Consider the following 19,985-nt stretch of genomic DNA (forward strand, 5'->3'; position numbering starts at 1 on the left):
AGAAAAAGCTGCAAAACTAATGAAAATATAGTTAAAAGATCCAGCAGGCCAGATTCAACTTTTCACCGGTCAGATTCTGGCCGTTATGTTTGGCATCTCTGCAATATACATTAACTACTTTTTTCCCCCTTTCCCAGCAGTGTTGAGCTTGGTGGTCAAAGCGACATGGCAGAGGTATACTATGAAGCAGAATAAGTGGCTTAGCCAGTTAATGCAACCTTAGGAAAGGCCACTTCCTAGCCAGTAACATTGCCACGGTTATTCAGTGCTCTTTAAGGTGGAGGTGCATAAGCTGACCAATCAATTCTGTGGAAAATTCCATTCTTCTTTTAGGGAGGCTAATTAGGGAAAGACAGACTCTCAGCAGACGGGATTTTACTTGCCTCTTGAGTATTGTACTTTTTGACCTGACATGAAATTTGCAAGTCAGCTACCTAAGTGATCATAAGCACCATAAGCAGTATATGAATTCAATGACATAAAAGTTGTACTTAATCTTCCCATGCCTTCATGACAGGGCAGTGAAACTGAAAAGTGTATGAATTTATACAGTTTTGGATCTAACTTGGCTGCATTATTGCATTATTATATTATAAAATAATCACAGGAAAAACACTGCACTGTAGTTACATTATTATTATTATTATTATTCAATTTACCTAAAGCTATGGCCGATAGAAACAATAAAAAACAACCAAATACACACAAGGAAAGAAAATACCTCCAACAAAGCAGCACAAAGAACAATAAAGCCATTTTAACAAAATCTTAAAAACTGTAAATGAGCTTCATCTTCGAAATCAGCACAGAGATCATATCAGGAACAGATCTGTTTAACACACAGCAAGCAAAACAAAACAAATCAGGTAATCATTATGTTTTCTATAACTTACATAGTGCTTAACGAATTTATTATCACCATTTAATGAGAGCAGCAGCCCTGAATTAACAGTACTGGTAATTATCAAAATCAGTGTTTCTGCTTCCGTCATGGTTAATCCGCCAGAATTTACAAACTCTTTAATCAAAATGATAGTTTAAAGCTAAAATATATAATTATTGTTGTCATTACTGGATTTCAAAGTGTACTGTTTTATAAAAAAGCAGAAAATGGTAAAAACACTTTATTATATTTTGAGTGAGATGCCAAATTACAGTTTTTTTACTTGTATTCTTGAACAAAAAAAGAACCGCTTTAGTGCTTGAATGTTTTGCTGGATAGCATGACATCTTTTTTTTTTTAAACAGACTGCTGACAGATTTATATAAATATATTACATATATAATTATATAAAACATTTGTGTTTTCTTGTCTTTATAACAGGTAATCTAATAAATTTGCCTTTTTGTCTTTATAAGTAACTACAAGCAAGTATAAGAAGATAGAAAGACGATATGACGGGTTTGGACTGCCGGTGTGAAGCAGCAGTGGAACAGTGGGATATTGTTTGCATTTACTAGATGTTTTACACCCTGACGTTCTCCAGCGTATGCATGTACAAAGAAAGCAGTTTTATCTTATAGCACTGATCAATTCGTTCATGAGGCTCGCTCTGGGAACTTTTATAGTCACCAGTGCCGATTGGAGGCCTTGCCAGACTTTTTATTGTTCTTCCTGGCTCCCTTTAGACAGCACTGAATGCTTATGAATGCAGATCAAACTGTACTCAGGCGGAGGGGCAACATTTTTAATCAGTAGAAAAACTGGCCTTTCCCTTTAAAATGAAATAGCTTCTGAAGGCTTTGCAAAGCTGGCTCAAGGGAAGTGGGGGAGAGGCCAACAGAGCAACGCAGACATTATGGAGGGAAGATAGGTGGAACAATGTGTACACTATCCTGTTTTTATGTCTATTATTTATTTCAGGTTTATGTTAAGAACCAAACACTGTCAGCAATTTAACTGTGACTTAAACTGTGCGTTTGCAGATTCCAGTGTGCTTCAGGAACAAAGAGGAAGCACAATGCACAGACTCACTGCTACTTGGCCATGAGAAATGGCACGTATACCCCACCACCACGTCCTTACTATCCTTATCGCTCCGTGTGTTACTCCCTTTCTCTCTTCCTCTTCCTTCATTGTCATCACATAAGGACCCATGGGAGGACAGACCACCTGGTAACCATAGCTACAGGGATTGAGCACCCCATTGCGAGTAGTGCATTCACACATTCTCTTACAGACACACACACACAAATGCCTCTTGTGCTTAAAGAGTTCCTGAATATATTACCAACGAGTATGCAGCAGAATATAAACCAGCCTGTGGTCTTGGTGCTTTCCAGAGTGGTATTACTGGTTGTAAAGTGACTCGTGGATACCTGGAGGTTATAGTTTCCCTATCTCAGCATTCAACCCCCCACAGTATAGTACAGCAGCTATGGTGATGTGGCATTTCATTTGGAAGAGAAGAGAAGAGAAGAGAAGAGAAGAGAAGAGAAGAGAAGAGAAGAGAAGAGAAGAGAAGAGAAGAGAAGAGAAGAGAAGAGAAGGGAAGAGGAGAGGTGATTACATTTACATTATTGACGTTATGGGACCTGGATGTCTAGGGAGACAGAGCGATCGGAGATGGGCCAGTTGAAGAAGGGATTGTGCTCGTTTAAGGAAGGAAAATCAATCAGTTTAATCTTGGTGAATTCCAGAAAAAGAGAGAGTTTGAAATGACTAAATGACATAAGAAGCACAGTAAAGATCAAGAGAATAAAAAGACTCTGCTGCAATGTAATAAATAAGTGATACTATTAAATAACCTACAAAGAGGAAAGCTATATCTGACTGCTGATGCAGAAGTCCATAGATCAGAATCCATTAGCTTCAGCCTTTGCATTTATAGGCGTTTATCATATCGCTTTTCCACTGGTGACAGTGAAACAAATGCTGCGCCTGAATCTTCACCATAACAACGTTTTCGAAACGTATGACAACACTGTGTGAGAATGAACTCCAGCATGAGTTTGGCTGGAGTTCACCGTCTCCGTCTAATGGCACAGATAGCTTGAACTTAAGCTGCCTGCTTTTAACTGCTCATGTGCTCGGATGCCTGTTTTTTTCCTTTTGTTTTTGATCGGCGAGCATTGTTTGCCAACTGATTCTCCTCCTCCCGGCTGAGATCAACTCGCCTTGATGTGGAAAATGGACTTAAATCAAATAATAATAGACCGCGTGCTGTCTCGGCACAACTGAAGCAACTTCACGTTGCCCACATAAATAAAACACATCCGTTTTGGAGCTTGACTTCTGCCACCCGCCGATATGGCCTGGCACCGCGCCTCCCTCTCTGCCCACACGCGCTGCCCTCGTCCCGCCTCAGCTCTCAACAAAGCCGAGAAATAATTATGTCAAAATATTTGCAAAAGAAATTCTTAATCTTTCTCATATCTGATAGATCTGGGTTTAGGGAGGGAGAAGGAAAACACAATGGTATTTGAGTGTGTGTGTGTGTGTGTGTGTGTGTGTGTGTGTGTGTGTGTGTGTGTGTGTGTGTGTGTGTGTTCAAGGACGCACATACAGACATTGTAAGTCAAGAAGCAACACAGTACTAGATTTGTTTCTGTCAGTCAGAGCGGCAGAGAGCAGATACACATAAAACATGCTGGGTTACACACAAAGACGCTTCAATCTCAGACATCGCAGATGAAACGAGTGTTGGGCACACAAACAAGAGGTCATAAAGATTCATTTGCACGCACACACACACACACTCTCTCTCTTTCTAATGCAAGCAGAGTCTGGATTCTGTGCTATTCCTCTCCTGTGAAATAATAAGCTCCACATTTCAGTGATTCGGATTTAGAGAAGTGGTTTGTAGGCAGAATTTTAAAGAGATAAAGCTGGAGAGCCTAGATTTAGTGGCAGCCGCATCTTTAAAAACAACACAGCAGCCTAAATTTATTCATGCAATAGTATTTTATTTATGCTTTACCTCAGAATCACTGATATAGTCTGCTGTACAGACATGCAAAGTACAAGCAGAGAAAAATTAAGAAATGGCTTGTGTGAGCCTTGATGTGATTTGTGGGGTCTAGCTGATCCAGCATCACTCTTTCAGCTCCAGTGCATGTTAGCCTTGTTTATATGCATAGAAAGGGTGACAAGCAGGAAGAAATGCAGAAAATCCCCGTCTGTCACTCTATATTGTGATTCTTTCTCCAGGCTTGAGAGACAAGATCCCAACACGCTGCCACCGGCTCGCTTAATCATAACCAGCAATTTTCTCTGCAAATAACCAACGTACCAGCTTCAGGCCCGGCGGGAGGTTTGACTTTCCTCAGAAGTGGCACATCAAGGTTAGCGGAAAGGGTATGATAAATGTAGTGACAAATGCATTACTTTTAGTGTTCTTAAATAAGCAGGTCATGCAGTATAAGAAAACAAACAGAAGCGCTCCTCAGAGAGGGCTCATGGTGAAGTGAACACGCTACCTTGTCGAAGTTATCTGAATGCTTGAAAAATAATCGTGATGTGCATATTTTCCAAAACACGGAATGTGAATGATGTGCGTGAACAAACTATCAATTAAAATCTTCTGTCACCTGTCACTGAACTATCACTTTTTATAAATTTAAGAGATGAAAAGAGAGCTGTTTTTATTTTATCCTTTTTTTTAAACAAAACACAAACCAACATGGGTTTCCTACCTTTTTTTTCAATGAGATTATATATGTGACCTGACCAGTTTACCTGAATCTGTTTCCCAGTCTCAGTTTTCATCCTACTGAAACTACATAACACACTAAAAATGTGACTTCAGTGATTTGATCTGGGAAAGCAACAATACAAACTCAGAGACTCCAGTTGCTTGTATGTGTTATGGGAAGTTGCGTCGCAATGAACGTGTTTAGGTTTCTTCACATTCAGCATGAGTTTTCAATTCAATTCAATTTTATTTTATTTATATAGCACCAAATCAAAACAGCAGTCACCTCAAGTCACTTTGTCAGGTAAAGCTCCTACAATAACTGAGAGAAAAGCCCAACAATCAAAGGACCCCCATGGGCAAGCACTTGGTGACAGTGGGAAGGAAAAACTCCCCTTTAAAAGGAAGAAAGCTCCAGCAGAACCAGGTTTTGCACTGGCCCATTTCAAAGATTTTACCATTTTCACCATCACCATCTCAGTTTAAACAAACCAGGTGTGAAGAGAAGTGGCAGGTCTGACTATAAACCACTTGCTTATTGGCTAATTGTTTGAGATTAACAAGTCATTAGCAGTGAAAATAATACAGATGTGGTCCTTTTTGAAACATAGCATGACTGAAATTTATACAATAGATACTTTTTTTTAGTATGACCGGAAATGAGTGACTGAGCCCACACTGTAAACTAAAAGTGTTTACAAAGGTCAAGTCAGAAAGTTGTTATTCCCGTAGGCTGTGTGTCGAAATGAAGGATAGTGTCCAGGCATCCACGAAAAAAGGATTTACCAGGGTGAGTGGGGGAAGGTGTTAGCAGTAAAGTAGCTTTGAAATCTAAAGATAAGAATAAAAACATTTAGCCAACCCACAAAGCTTTGGAGGTTATTGAAGTTCAGCTAGTTTGCTAGATCTTTTAGGTGAGAGATAAAGTCTTCTCAATAAAAGTGCATGTTCAGTGTTGTTCAGTGAGGTACACAATCTGAGTCCCCATTGGGTGATGTGATGGCATGCCACACATGGTAAGCTCCACACCTCATCACCCGTTGATTCACTTTAGTTTAATTTACAGTCACTACTTTAAAATATTCTATTTATTGTTCAATATCGTTTCTTTATTAAATGTATTCATTTTTCCATCACACCTTCCAATGTTTATATGGCGTGCACACATATTAACCTTGCAAGGTCAAAGTTCTGTTTTATGTTATATTAATATATCTTTCTTTGTTTGAGTTACCTGGGGGTTGGTGTCTCCTCCTGTCTGGCAAAAGGTGTGGCAAAGGGCTGGGAGACCTGAAGTACTGCTGACAGCCTAATTGGATTGCACCACATGCTTCATTGCCTGGGGAGTGTTTCATGTTTGTTTAAATGTTTTGTATTAGTTGGTTATATGGCAGCCATCTTGTTTTCCCCCGTGTGTGTCATTTGGTTTAGCTAAACCAGTATTTAAGTCCCCCTGTGTGTGTCATTTCAGCAGGTCAGTTTACCATATGTTTGTTTGAGGTTTTGTTAATTATTATCTTGAGTTTAGTCTGTTGAGTTGACCTCTTTTATTGGTCTGCCTGTTTAAGTTTTGGCTTTGTTAAATATATTTTCATATTTTTGGGTCAATAAAACCCGTTTTTTGAATTAAAACCACCGGTGTCCTTTATGCTTTACTGCTTGGTCCCTGACAGGTGACAAAAGAGATTAAACAAAAAAACAAAACATGGTCCTTTTCTAAAGCATTAAAATACTGCTGAGAGGCTCACAGCATCCTGGATACTCAGTGAAGCATGCCTTAGCTTGAAGGCCGGCTATGAATAAATAGTACTGATACAGTTACAAGTGTACAACTGAATAGTTTGCTAAGGCTCATCTCTATTCAAAGAACAAGGGCACACAGAAACGACAAGAGCCTTAGAAACAGCCATGTTGCCTTTACATTATCACTTAGCAAGTGAATTCAATTGTTACGTCTGGTTCGGTTTGGGTAAGACGGAAAAACAGCCGAGTCCGTGTAGGTGACAAACATAGTGATTTTATTGCACACTTCTAAGACAGAAGCATGGGAAGACAAGCGTACAGCCACAGATCTCCAAAGAGTGGACCGCTCCCCATCCTTATATAACCCATGATCCCATGATGACGTAACACAGTCAGACCTTACTGGAAATGATAACAGTTTTGGGCCTGTTCAGAGAGTTTACCTAATATGGACATCAACTGCTAGTTGTTAGAGAAAACAAGTGTGTATTACATTCGTGCCTTTTGTGAAAGTATATCTGTCAGAAAACTGTCCTCAGACAACCCTCCTATTCTTACTAAGGGTGTGTGTACACATTCATGTGTTGTATAAGAGCGTGCATGTACTTTCAAGGCCTGTGTACGTGCAGAACGGAACATGGAACCAAGGCAGGGTCCAGCAGGCCCCACAGGCTTCTGAGTAATTACAGAACTGTGAAACAGCTTTAAGCAAATAACATGAATAGTACAGAACAACAATAGACTGATTAGAGTACTGATAATCTGTGTAGATTAATGTTAACCTAGATATGGTTCAAAGATTATTCTGTCAACTGGTTCAACAATGGTAAATGATTAATGATTGATACTTCTGATTATAACTGTGATCATAAGAATACAAAATAAAATATCTCCTGGTCACACAATCCAGCTGCTTTTTGTTTTCTACATAAAAACACTGCAGCAGTGGCATTGAAAAATGTACACAGAAGATGGCTATTAGTGCGTTTTTCTTTTTTGGGAAGGAAAAAAGGTCATAAGCATAGCAGATGAATCCCATTTAAGATGTCAGCATCGTGTCCTCCATCCTTCGCAGTGTTATTTACCGCCTCATTATTATAAGGAGTAACTTAACACTCACAGGAATTCAGATTTTTACTCTAGTGGTTGAACTTCCCACCTTTATACAGCGATTTAGCTACAAGTGTTTTTCAAACACGATGATTCAGCGTTGCCAAAGAGGCCACTTCTTACTCTTGTCAGTGATGTTGGGTGTTATAACACCTTGCAGGCTACTCTGCGGAAATTTAGGTCAATTTTAAAGGATAAAGAAGTCAGCGTGACTGTTCTTAACTTTGCACTAAACGTGTTTTGCAATTTTACTTGTTTTGAATTCAATCTGTTATTGCATAAGAACTGTTTACGTGTTTGTAGCGCGCACATGTTGTTTGAAACAACTCATGGCCAGGCCACATTTAAAAAAGAGATTTCTAATCCTTTAATTAAACTTTTACTTAAATGAGACTGAATAAACTTTGTTACCAGAATGAAGAGATATCCAGTCTATATTTAACTTAGTTTAATATATTAAGATATGTGCAGTGGGGTTTTTCGAAGGCTGATGACATTCTTTAGATTTTTAGATTTGGTGTTTACAGTTTTCCCCATTTTGATAAATGGACTGCTATTTTTATAGCACCTCGGTATTCGGTTGAGCTCTCACAGCATTTTCTACTGAAAGTGTCATTCACCCATTCACATATCACTTTTATCTAACATCTAACATTTACACACACACACACACTCATGTGGATGAACTGGGGTTCAGCATCTTGCCCGAGGATACTTCTGCACAGAGACTGGAGAAGTCAGGGCCCAATCGATCGGTAGATGACCCAGTCTACCATGCTCTACCACCTGAGCCACAGCTGTTCAGGTGGTATTAAGCCGCTAAGAAAGACATAATGGCTCAGAAAGGATCAAAACCTTTCTGAAATCCTGTGAAAAGCTTTGATATTGTATTTCCACCAGTCATTCTAAGATTTTCTCTCAGCTAACACAGATCACAGTAGTCCGTTATCTTTAGAGCATATTAAATTACTTTTAATTAACCTTTTTGCCATGATTGTTGCTTTATTAGATAAAAGAAAATTCCACATCTAGTTGTCAAGCAGCCCAAAGCCATATTTTTCTGAGCACCACTTCCTTTTGCTTTCACTCTACTTAAAACAGTGGACCCAGTTTTTTAGCTGAATCTTCTCTTTACTCGTCAACACATTTCATGCTATGAGAAACACAGGGCCTTTAGATGTTTTTCAGGCCAAGGACAGAAAACATTACATTTGGCCAGTACCCTCAACCCAGAGCATCCTTTCTGAAATTAGCAATTAAAATGAAAGTAAATTTGAACTTCATCCACTCTGTGGAATTGTCTCAACGTTCCTACGGGTCCCAGTTCTCCCTGTGACACCCATGTATTATGTATAAGCATATGCACGATGAATAAGTCAAGAGATAAATGACGAAAATTACATTTCTTTTCCGCCCCCCATTTCTGTTTTTGGCATGACCCGGTTGTTAGTGCATCCTTTATCACGGCAGAGGAGCAAGTAAACTGCAGAGACCAGCAGAAAGTGAGATGGAAAAAGTGAGAGAAGAGCAGAGAGAGCAAGAGAGGAGGGAGGACAGTTGAATCCATCTCTCAGTACTATCCCTCCCTCTGGGCATTTCCCGGCTGGCACACGATATGTGGAGGCTGCAGTATTTTAAATCTCTACCATACTAATACCAATGAACCATGAGCACATTGTCTTTTATTTATTATTTGTGTGTGTGTGTGTGTGTGTGTGTGTGTGTGTGTGTGTGTGTGTGTGTGTGTGTGTGCATGCGTGCATGTGTGCAAGCATGTGTGCCGGAAACCCCAGAGCTACAGAGGCTAAAGACAAGATTGCAAGCGTGCACCAACTCATTTGCGTATATGTGTGGGTGTATGTTTGCTAATGTTTGTTCCTCTCTTTCTGCGAGCTCGCCTATGTGTTTGTGTGTGACTCACCGCTCTCCTCACCAGATGCTTCACAGCCATCTTCATCATCACAGTCATCTCCGCTGCCTCCCTCCGTGTGGGCGCTCCCTCCCTCCTCTTCCTCAACCCTTCCTCTCACTTTGCTCGCCCAGCCCAGCTCCACTAATAGCTCCTAAATGAAGCGCACACACACATATGTCCACAGATATTACACATACATTTGCAAGACACTTGGATTGATTCAAATTTTGTTCTGTATTGTGACAAGATTTTTTTCTGATTTTATTTGATAACCTTACTGGTAGAAAAACATTTTTTATGTCTTTCAAACTATGTTGTCTTTTTTCATAACTTAAGCTAAAGAAATTGGAACAAATTATGTGTTTTGTGACAGGCTGCTAGTAACAAAGTACCTAATGATACAAGAAAGTCTTTGAAAAACCTTCCTTGGAAGCAAAGTCTGAAGAATTGAGGGGTAGCAGTTTGTAATGTATACTATAATCGAGAATAATCCAATTTTCAGGGGGTCACATGGAAGGCAGTGACTGATTTTTATAATGGAATGACATGTATGTATAAACACACATCGAAAGAAAGACTAGAAAACAAGGAACATGTAGACAAAAACACAGGTCAAAGTACACATGAAAACTTTATTCAAGTCATGGTATGACAACAAGAATCCCACTCTCCACTGCTTATTTAGATCAGTGCCGATGCCGTGGCATAATTGTGATGCCAGATAAAAGCTTCATGCCTCTATTCATGTCTTCACGCCTGCTATTTGATTACTTTTTAAATACAATACTGGATTTAGCTTCAGTGGTGGTAAGATCTATCTGCTTTGGTCTTAAAATTTGTCCCACGAACACATTTTAAGACCAGAGGAGATAGATCTTTTAGAGCAGTGGCCCACAGGTTGTGGAATGCTTTGCCTCCATCATTATGTTGCCTTGATTGCATTTATTCTTTTAAACAGGAGCTTAAGACTCATTTATTTAGACTGGCTTTTACCTAGATTTGTGCTGTATGCTTGATTGTGCTGTTTTATGTATATCTGTTTTATATTATTGTGAAGCATTTGGGGTTGTTACCCTGTAAAGAGTGCTATATGAATAAAGTAAAGTAAAGTAAAATATGATTACCAGATTTATAAATAACAGTTCACATTTTGTTAAAACAAAGGAAAAAATAAAACATACAAGTCATCAAATTGAAAGTCATACGGTTTTCACCCATACACTATGACAGGATCATGTAATTGGTTCATAGTTTGATAAATGAGTACTGTAAAGAGCCAAGGTGGGTCATATAGATGGGGTCCAGCTAAGGACAGAGACAAGGCAAACATACAGCATTTTTATCAAGGAAAAAGACATAAGAAGACATTAAATATATATGTATATATGGTACCATGGTGAAAAATAAAATGTCAGTAAAATATATCTTTTTTCCTTTGCCTTATTTCTGTCCTTAGCTGGAACTGATTAGGTAGCATGGTGGTCCTGGCTTTGAGACCTTTACTTGATTTGGTTCCCTGACCAACTGTTCCAAAGCCAGCAGTGTTGTAGTGTTGCCACTACAATATCCAATATAAAGCTGCTGGCCAACCAACTAGACATTGTGGTGGTTGACAAGGAACAGAAGACCACAGTTGTGATATATATTGCAATCTCAGCAGACAGCTACATCAGGAAGAAGGAGCACAAGAAAACAGAGAAGTACAAGGGGCCAAAACTAAAATTGTGGCTCCAGCAGATTGCAGGCACAACATCAGCAGAATTGGTCCAGAAGAGCACAGTCCAAGCACCAGCTAAGATACTGTGCAGAACCTCTGGTAGAGCACTCAAGCTTCAGGATCATATCCATACCACACCTCCAAGCGGTGAAGAGGAGAGAGTTCATCATGTTACCAGTGGTTTCTATGGTTGTTAAAAGTAAAATGAGAAGAAAAGTCTTCAGCTTTCCGGCCCCTCTCCAAACTGGAACCAGCTCCCAGTTAGGATTTGAGGCAGACCCTCCCCTTACTTTTAAGATTAGCCTTAAAACCTTCAGTTAAGGCTGGATCAGGTGACCTCCCTTAGTTACACATCAATAGGCCTATACTGCTGGGGGCTTCACATGGTGCATTAACTATTTCTTCTTCACTCACCTTTTTTTTTTACTCACTATGTGTTTATATTCAAATTTGCATCTAATCTGTTATTAAATAATTCAGTTATTATTTATTTCTGTCTGTCTTCCACAGTGTGCCTTTCATCCTGTCTCCCTCACCACCAGCCAATCACAACACAAGTCTGTTTTTCCTTCCCACTGTCACCAAGTGCTTGCTAACAGGGGGTTCTTTGATTGTTGCTGTTTTCTTTGTATTATTGTAGAGTCTTTACGCTGCAATATAAAGCTCCTTGAGGCGACTGTTGTTGCTATCGGGTGCTATTAAAAAAGAATTAAGTTGAATGATTTATATTATTGTATTACATTGAAAACTGTCTGAACAACTAAATGGACAGTCAGTTGTCTGAAATTTTATGATAATTTTAAATTTGCTATCCTGCAGAGTGAGAGCTGTAACTGATTTTCCCTGTCTCAGCTGCTTGTTTATACACAGACAAAATCTGTCTGACTCTCTCGTATTTAAAGATGACTTAACTCTGCCTACCAAATATAATCCCTTTAGCACATAAGCATAAGGTGTCTGTTTTGATTCACAAGGGGAAGATATTAAGTAGGCAAACAGCATTGTGGGGTGGCTGTGGCTCAGGTGGTAGAGCAAATCATCTACTGATTGGAAGGTTGGTGGTTCGATCCTTGGCTTCCCCAGGCTGCACACCAAATATCCTTGGGCAAGATACTAATGCCAAGGTTGCTCTCTGATGTGTTTATTGGAGTGTGAATGTTTATTAGTTTGCACTTGTGTTTAGAAGTACTTGTGTGAATGGGTGAACGCAGCATGTTGTATACAGCGCCTTGAGTACTCCGGGAGAGTAGAAACGCACTATATAAGTATAACAATGAAAACAGTGCACCTATCCTTGTGTATGGATCAAGGAAACATGTTTAAAATAAGCAGGCATCATCGATCACTTTATTTGATTAACAAGCAAGGGTGCCTGTTAGTCCTTGTGGAGTTTCCTTGTGGGGCAGAAGAATGTGGGATGCAAACGGAGGGACATCTGGCCTCCACCATAGAGTAGGCGTGTAGCAGCCACGGAACCAAGGGGAAGCAAGGTTATTATATGACAGCATGTCCGAGGGGACACAGAAACAGACTAGGCTCTGTACGGTGATTCACCATCATGTCACTGGACTGCAAATGAGTGCTGAGGGAGGACAAAAATACATTACAGCACTGTTTCCACCAGGACTGTTTTCTTAGTCATGTGGAAAGTCTGAAATTTAAACAGGATTTGGGCCATGTGGCACTGAAACTCCTCTGTGAAACCAACAGAGCCAACAAATAAAATTATTCAAGTGTGGTAACTCCAGAACGGTCTGTCCAGTGTAATTAATGACTGGAGACAAACTTAAACTGGTAGTGGCTGAGGTGATGAACTTTTGTATACTGTAAAAATAGAAATATTTTTTGCTTTGTTCTCAATAATACATCAGATTTTAATAATGATGGATAATAAGACACTGCCTTTATAAAATGTTTAAACAATTATACATGTTCAACTGCTCGTTAATGCAAATATGTAATCAGCCAAACTCAAATAATTTAGGCATGTCAACATGGTCAAGATGGCCTGCTGAGTTCAAAGTGAGTAAGGAAGATGGGTAATTTAAGTGACTTTAAAGGTGGCATCGTTGTTAGTGCCAGGCTGTGTGGAGTTTTTCAGAAACTGTTGATTTGCTGGGATTAAAATGGTCTTAAAAAAGAGAAAATATCCAGTGAGCAGCAGTTCTCTGGGAGAAAATGGCTCGTTGATGCCAGAGGTCAGAGGAGAATGGGCAGACTCCTTTGAACTGAAGGCAACAGTAAAGCAAATGACCACTCATTACAACCAAGGTATGCAGAAGAGCAGCTCTCAGTGCACAACATGTCAAACCTTGAAACAGAACAGCAGCAGCAGACACTCTTGTCAGCTAAATACAGGAAAGTGAAACTACGATTTACAAGACTGTTGCGTTGAGACACAAAGTCTAGTCTCCACAATAAAATTGGTATAATTTAAAGCTCTTACTGGGTGTAAATGATCCTATCACATGCTGACAAATGATCATTTTACAAGAGAAGAACTCCTTCCTTGCCCATCTTCAGCTGCCATGTAATCAAAAGATGAGAGCCCTTCCCCTTTTTAACACAAAGGGTTGATTCATGTCATCTTGACTGGCTGTGCATGTACCTACAAGTTTTAATTGTGAGTATAAACACGTGGTTGCGTTAATAAAATCCCATTAGACAGCAAAGCTTATGTGAAAAACAAGCTACTGCACCAAAGGTCTGCTTAGCACGCAATACAAATTGGGACAGTGACAGATAAGAAGACACCAACGAAAACGCATAAAGAAAGACAGACCTTCAAAACCCGGTCGGAGAAATGATTAAAATTCCAGGGACGCTTCTGTGTCCTGTCTCATATTTTCCCTCTGCTTTCATCCTTGTGGTCAGAGCGTGTAAATGGCACACATGACAGGCATGAATAATAATTAATAAATGGTATGCATTAACGGCTGTGCCTCAGATGAATGGCTTCACCCACAGAGAAGCCACCGGAGCACCTAGTTTCAAAGAAACAAAGCCCAGGATGTGGGTTTGCAAAGGCGACTCTCAACAGGTTCAAATTACACTTAGTTTGTTTGTATGTGTGCAGAGGCTTGCATCCTGCAATTTATCAGAAAGATGGAAAGACCACACCGCACCTCAGAATGGAAAATATCAGACCTTTCCCTTTGGTTCATGTCGTGACCTGTATAGCATTACTACGATCGATCCAGAGGCCGCGTATCCAAACACATTGATCTAACCGCGTGTTCGTCTGAATTACATCTGAAGATCGGCAAAAAGCTCGAATAGTCTTTAAATCACAGATGACCAAGAGTATACAAGTTAGACCGAATTAATGAGCGTAAGAAGGAACTCGCATCCATAAATGAATACATGGTGCATGTGTAGTGCATGTTTGTGTACGTGTGTGTGGGGGGAGTACGGGGCGGTGCTGACTTGGCATTTTCTCCATGTAAATGCAGCATGATTAATGGAGTCACCAGTGAAATTAGACAAAGCACAGAACAGCAGAACAGCAAAAAAAAGGAAAGAAAAGAAAACTAGGCCTTAGCATGTCCCATCCGATTAATTTTCCTTTACCCTCACCAACATTACATAAACCAGAGGTTAACAGGCTTTCTTTAAAAGGAGTGGCTGTTGCTAGGAAGACATAACTTCTGTTTTTATGACAGTTCTAGGGGGTACTGTTTAGTTTCTGTAATATATTTTATACATGTGTGTTGCCGACAGGATAGTTCTTTTCAATAGCCTCCACACCCATCTAAAAACACAAACAAACTTCATAATCTCTGTGGTCCACATGTGCTGTCTGTAAACACCTACAAGAAGAAGTAACTGTGTAAAACTGGGGCCATATTTAACTTGAGCAGCCACCACTGGATAACCAGCTTCCTTTAAAAATGATTAAAAACAAATCAGTGGGCCACACTGCTGGGCGGGGTGACATCTCCAGTCATTACTGTTTACCAGTGATGTGTGGATTGTAGAGGGGAGGACACTGCAGGGAAGTGCAGACTGAATACTAAACAAAATGTGAGCCTTTATTGTGACTGATCAAAGAAAAATACAAATAGGCCAATAGAAATTGTAATCCAAAGAACATGAAGTCCAATCAGGTCTAAAGAGCATGAATGTGCACAGGTGAGCACAGAAGGCTAATTTAGGGTTAGAGAGCGGAGAGGAAATGAGACACGGGTACAGATTATCAACACAGGCAAAGCAGGAAGTAAAGCGAACTATTCATGAAGGAAAACCAACACTCAAAGGAAAATAGGAAATGAGTGAGAGACCTAATACTAACACTTAGCACGATGTCAAGCTAGTGAACAAAGGGTGATGATGACATCAACAGAGAAATGAGAGAGAAGGAGGAACAAACAGGGTGGCAGCAGGGGAACTAAAAACTGGCATTAAGAAAACTCAAGAGTTAAACCCAAGCGCAGGATTGCAAAACTCAGATTCAACTAGACTAAACAATAAAGTTGAACAAACACCATAAAAGTTCTTGACTAAGAATTTCAAACAACGTGACGCCTGTGAGGACGGATACTGTTTATTTTGACTCCAAATTGTTGCTGCTGGACAAAACTCAGCACTAAAAATAGATTTACCAATTTAAAAGAAATCAGCTGTTTCCACCTGTCTGAGTAACATTTACTAAGTTTAAAAAAACCCTAAACTTACAGTTTCGTTATATTACATAGCCCTGTTTTTATTTTACTTTATTAAAGTGCGTGTGTATCCTTTTTTAGATTTACTCGAGATCTAAAGAACAAAAGATTAGGTTGTTATACAGTTCTTGCTTCTACTTCTTTCTTCCTGTTAAAAGCGAGTTTTTCCTTCCCACTGTACCAGGATCTTGCTCATAAAGGGTTTTCTGATTGTTTGTTTTTTCCTCTACTATTGCAGGGTTTCTAACTTACATTATAAAGCACAGTGAGGTGACTATTTGGCGCTATATGAATAAAACTGATTTGAATTGATGAGTGAATGACCAGCAAACCAAATTATGTTGCCAGTATGAGTTGTATGATGTATCAGGCTGTCTCCCTCAATCCAGAAGGGTCCAAAGCCACATCGTCCACACATATAATAATGAATCATGATAATGAATACATTTCATATATCATTCTACGGAATCGTATGATTTTATGAATCATTCACACAAATCATATCTCCATATTACCTTACTGAGTACAGCCTTGAAAGTCCTGCATAAATTCCAGTTTAATTGTTGAATTAATTTATTTATTATTGAGTGTTATTATCTACCTGTGTTTCAAGTGCTGACATTTAACTTTATTGGATTAAGCAGCACTTCACACAGGAGGTGGTAGCGCATAATTGAAGGCCAGATGAACTTAAGGACGCCCCTCCAACCCCGCAACACACACACAAACACAGACACACACATATAAAAAAAAATGGAGCCATCATCATCATCACTCCCGCAGAATGGCAACCATAGGGTGTCACTGCCAAGGTTAGCGCAGGGTATATTAATGTTCAGTAGATGTGAAATCATCCAAGAAAACAAGAAAACCACTCATAAGCAAATACTTTCATACTTCAAAAAATCCTTTTGAAGTATGAAAGTTTGTTTCATCATAGTGTCCTTAAAAGATGAAGGAAAGCCCCCAAATCTAAGGTTTCTTCTTCTCTCGATTGCATATTTCAGAGTGAATATTGATTGCAGCACTAGAAGAAAGGCCACCAACTCATAATATATCAACATTGGGACTATAGCTTATTCTATAATTACAAGACGGTTTGGACAACAGTTGTTGTTAGGGTGGGAAAAATCTCAGTATCATCCATCTTAACATAAGAATTTGGGTAACACTTTATAAGACAGCCTTTGTTGGGAGTAACAAACTGGGAGAACACTGGGTTGAGCATTTACCTGTGTTAGCTGTTCCAGCCTCTGTTTTGCGCCCTTCAGGACAGGATCCGTATTGCGCACAGTCAGCTCGGGATTCTCCCTCTGGGCTTTTAAAGTGTTGCCAACCACACGACCTGCATAACTACAGAAAGGCAGAACATGAGAAAGATATGCAGTACTTCCTGTCCCAGTTTGTCTCTGTGTGAGTGTTGTTCTCCTGTCCCAGTTCTCTCCATTCACTATACTCGTGTGTTTAGTCAGAGTGCACTGGATTCATAGACACACATGCACACGGTCATATTTTCATTACTTCAGAGGATATTACATTTACTCACGCTGGTTTTGTCGAGTCTTATCCTGACCCCTCCATAATCACTACTTGCCCATAATCCAGATCTAACCCTAGCCTTAACATTAAACCAAGTTTTGAACTTATATGTTAATAATCTGTCTTTTGCACCTCTGACAGTAAGCAGCTACCAACAACAGTAAAGACAAGAAGTATTACAAGTACACAGACACATACATACCCTTTGCAAAAAGAAAAGTCACCATTTACTCCACAGTAATGGACTAACTTGTGATATGAGCTCATCTTTATGCAGATTAATCTTATTTCTTTACTTTTTTTCCCAGGGATATTTCATTGAAAACAGATGGACTGCTTACAGTAATTGCTATTAGTGGTTTTCAGCAAGGTTGTAAAATGATTCATCTTTAGAAATCACATTTTCCCACACACAGGAAACTGAAATTCAATTTACAAAGATGTTTTTTGTATAATTTAATATACGTTTAAGATATTTTAGTTCTTTGATAATTGTGTCTGTATATATATCTATATATCTATATAGATATATATATAGATATATATATGCATCATACATTTACATATCAATATATTACAGAGGTACCCACTGTAGACGCGCTGAATTAGGACACAAGAATCAAGTGTTAAAATCATTTGAAAGGATATTACTTTACTTTAGAGCTGAGTAACTCTGCATGTTTTTAAATGATGCAATCAAAGTAAATTTAGTATTACAATTTATTCCATGCAACGAGTGCCATCTTTGATCATCTTGCATACTGATAGCTTTATTCAATAACAGGCTGTAAGCAAGGATCACATCATTTTGTCTGGTGGGTGGATCAAAACGAAGATGAAGTGGGAGAAGAGCAAAAAAGAAGAAACAAAAGTTCATGAGTCACATTTTTCCATGTTCCAAACCAGCTTTGCTAGCTAATACAATCAACCACCAACTCAGTAACCACCGAGTCCACACCCTCAAAAGCACAAACACACTCTGGCAATGGCAACGAGGGAACAGGATTGTGGGAACCAAGGAGCAGAGACATGGTGGATGAATCTGAATTGATTTGAGTGATGCCAAGAGATGGTGCGGTGGTGAAGACCTCTTCTTCTGGAGCCATGCTTACTCTGCTGGTCTGGGATAAAATCCCATGTGAAACTTAACACAGTGTGGCCTTTAATTAAGTTTCTCAGATTGTTGTTGTGTTCTCACACAGATCAAGTTTTGATGCTCGTAAGTGTTCATGTCCTGAGGCCTTACTAAGTGAGTTCTAAATCTGTGCCTGGATTCATTACACCTGACTTGAACTAGCTACAGTAACTGATGTCACAAAAATGCTTATCAACTGTCCCTGTGAGAGAAGACGTTCCAAACCATCTTCATGCAAGTTCACATTAAATAGGCAGCCAAACACATATCACATCAAAAGATCAAACTGCATGCTTTGCTAATAAAGCGTGAGACTACAGATCCCCACGGGAAAATCAGGTCAACGGAGAGGCAAACTTCCTGTGAAGTAGGGGAAAAGAATACAGCATCAATAGAAACCGAAGCAAAGAGAATTAATTAAATATTATACTGCTGATGTTTTCATTAGCTTTAAACTGGTATGGTTAAAAAATATTAAGATAAGATAAGATAACCTTTATTAGTCCCACACGTGGGAAATTTGTTTTGTCACAGCAGGAAGTGGACAGTGCAAAAGTTATGACGCAAAAATTAGAATACAATAAGAATAAATACAGTACACAGCTGTACAGAATAGAATAAAATAATATACTATATACAGTAGAATAAAATAGAATAAAAATATACAATAAGATAAAAATAGAATACGAATGCTATATACAACTGAGTAAAAATACAACGATGCCAGAAAAGATTATTGCACTTAGTGTTATTGCACATGTGTGGATGTGTGTGTTTGTTCAGTTAAAGTCTTTGTTGTGGAGTCTGACAGCAGTGGGGAGGAAAGACCTGCGAAATCTCTCCGTCCCACACCGTGGGTGCCGCAGTCTCCCACTGAAGGAGCTGCTCAGTGCTGTCACAGTCTGCTGCATGGGGTGGGAGACGTTGTCCAACAGGGATGACAGCTTAGCCGCCGTTCTCCTGTCACTCACCACCTCCACTGGGTCCAGAGGGCATCCTAGAACAGAGCTATTACAGGTTTTGCTTTTATGTTTCATAGGATGCATTATAAAAGTGTCAGGGGAAAAACAGCACTGTAAAAGCAAGCAGAGTTGCTACAGGAAAAGAAAAATGTGCAGCATTTAGTAAACATATTGGAGGGACTTATTTTTTCATGTGCGACTCTTATTAACTGCTTCATGGCTCTGCACTTGTAAACTTTCTATATTATTGAGTCTTTCATATCTCATGCTTATGTGTTGTTAAATGTGTTGCACTAAAATAATCGCTGATGAAAATATTGCAACAGAATCTTAGCTGACTGGCCTGAAGCTGTTTGTGCATGACTACTGCTGCAATGAAGGTACAGCATGTTAAATGTCACCACTAGATGTCAGTAGATTGCAGTTCTGTTTTCTGTCAGTCCGCTGTTTACCTCAGCTGTCAATATGTGCCCATGTCTATTTACTCTGGAGGTAGCTGTAAAACTTTGCATAAAGAGTCAGATACGAGTTACTAATTTGAGCTGCTGAGGACATCCTGAACTTTTAAGTCA

The 19,985-nt window shown here is 39.3% G+C and overlaps 1 protein-coding gene across 2 annotated transcripts in view; it reads right to left on the reverse strand.

Annotated features, from left to right (window-relative positions):
• The window catches only part of gpc5b (glypican 5b), a 67,204-nt gene that overhangs the window by 12,994 nt on the left and 34,225 nt on the right, over positions 1-19,985 (reverse strand). The window contains exons 8-9 of one of the 2 annotated variants that reach the window (XM_004562111.4): positions 17,010-17,130; positions 9,421-9,550 (exon numbers count right to left, since the gene is read on the reverse strand). In XM_004562111.4, coding sequence (XP_004562168.2) covers positions 9,421-9,550; positions 17,010-17,130 — 251 coding nt within the window. Of the gene's footprint in view, positions 1-9,408; positions 9,551-17,009; positions 17,131-19,985 lie in introns of both variants that reach the window. The other variant, XM_004562110.4, reaches the window with a different exon arrangement.

Source organism: Maylandia zebra, linkage group LG17, assembly GCF_041146795.1.
Source record: "Maylandia zebra isolate NMK-2024a linkage group LG17, Mzebra_GT3a, whole genome shotgun sequence".
NCBI classification, from domain to species: Eukaryota; Metazoa; Chordata; class Actinopteri; order Cichliformes; family Cichlidae; genus Maylandia; species Maylandia zebra.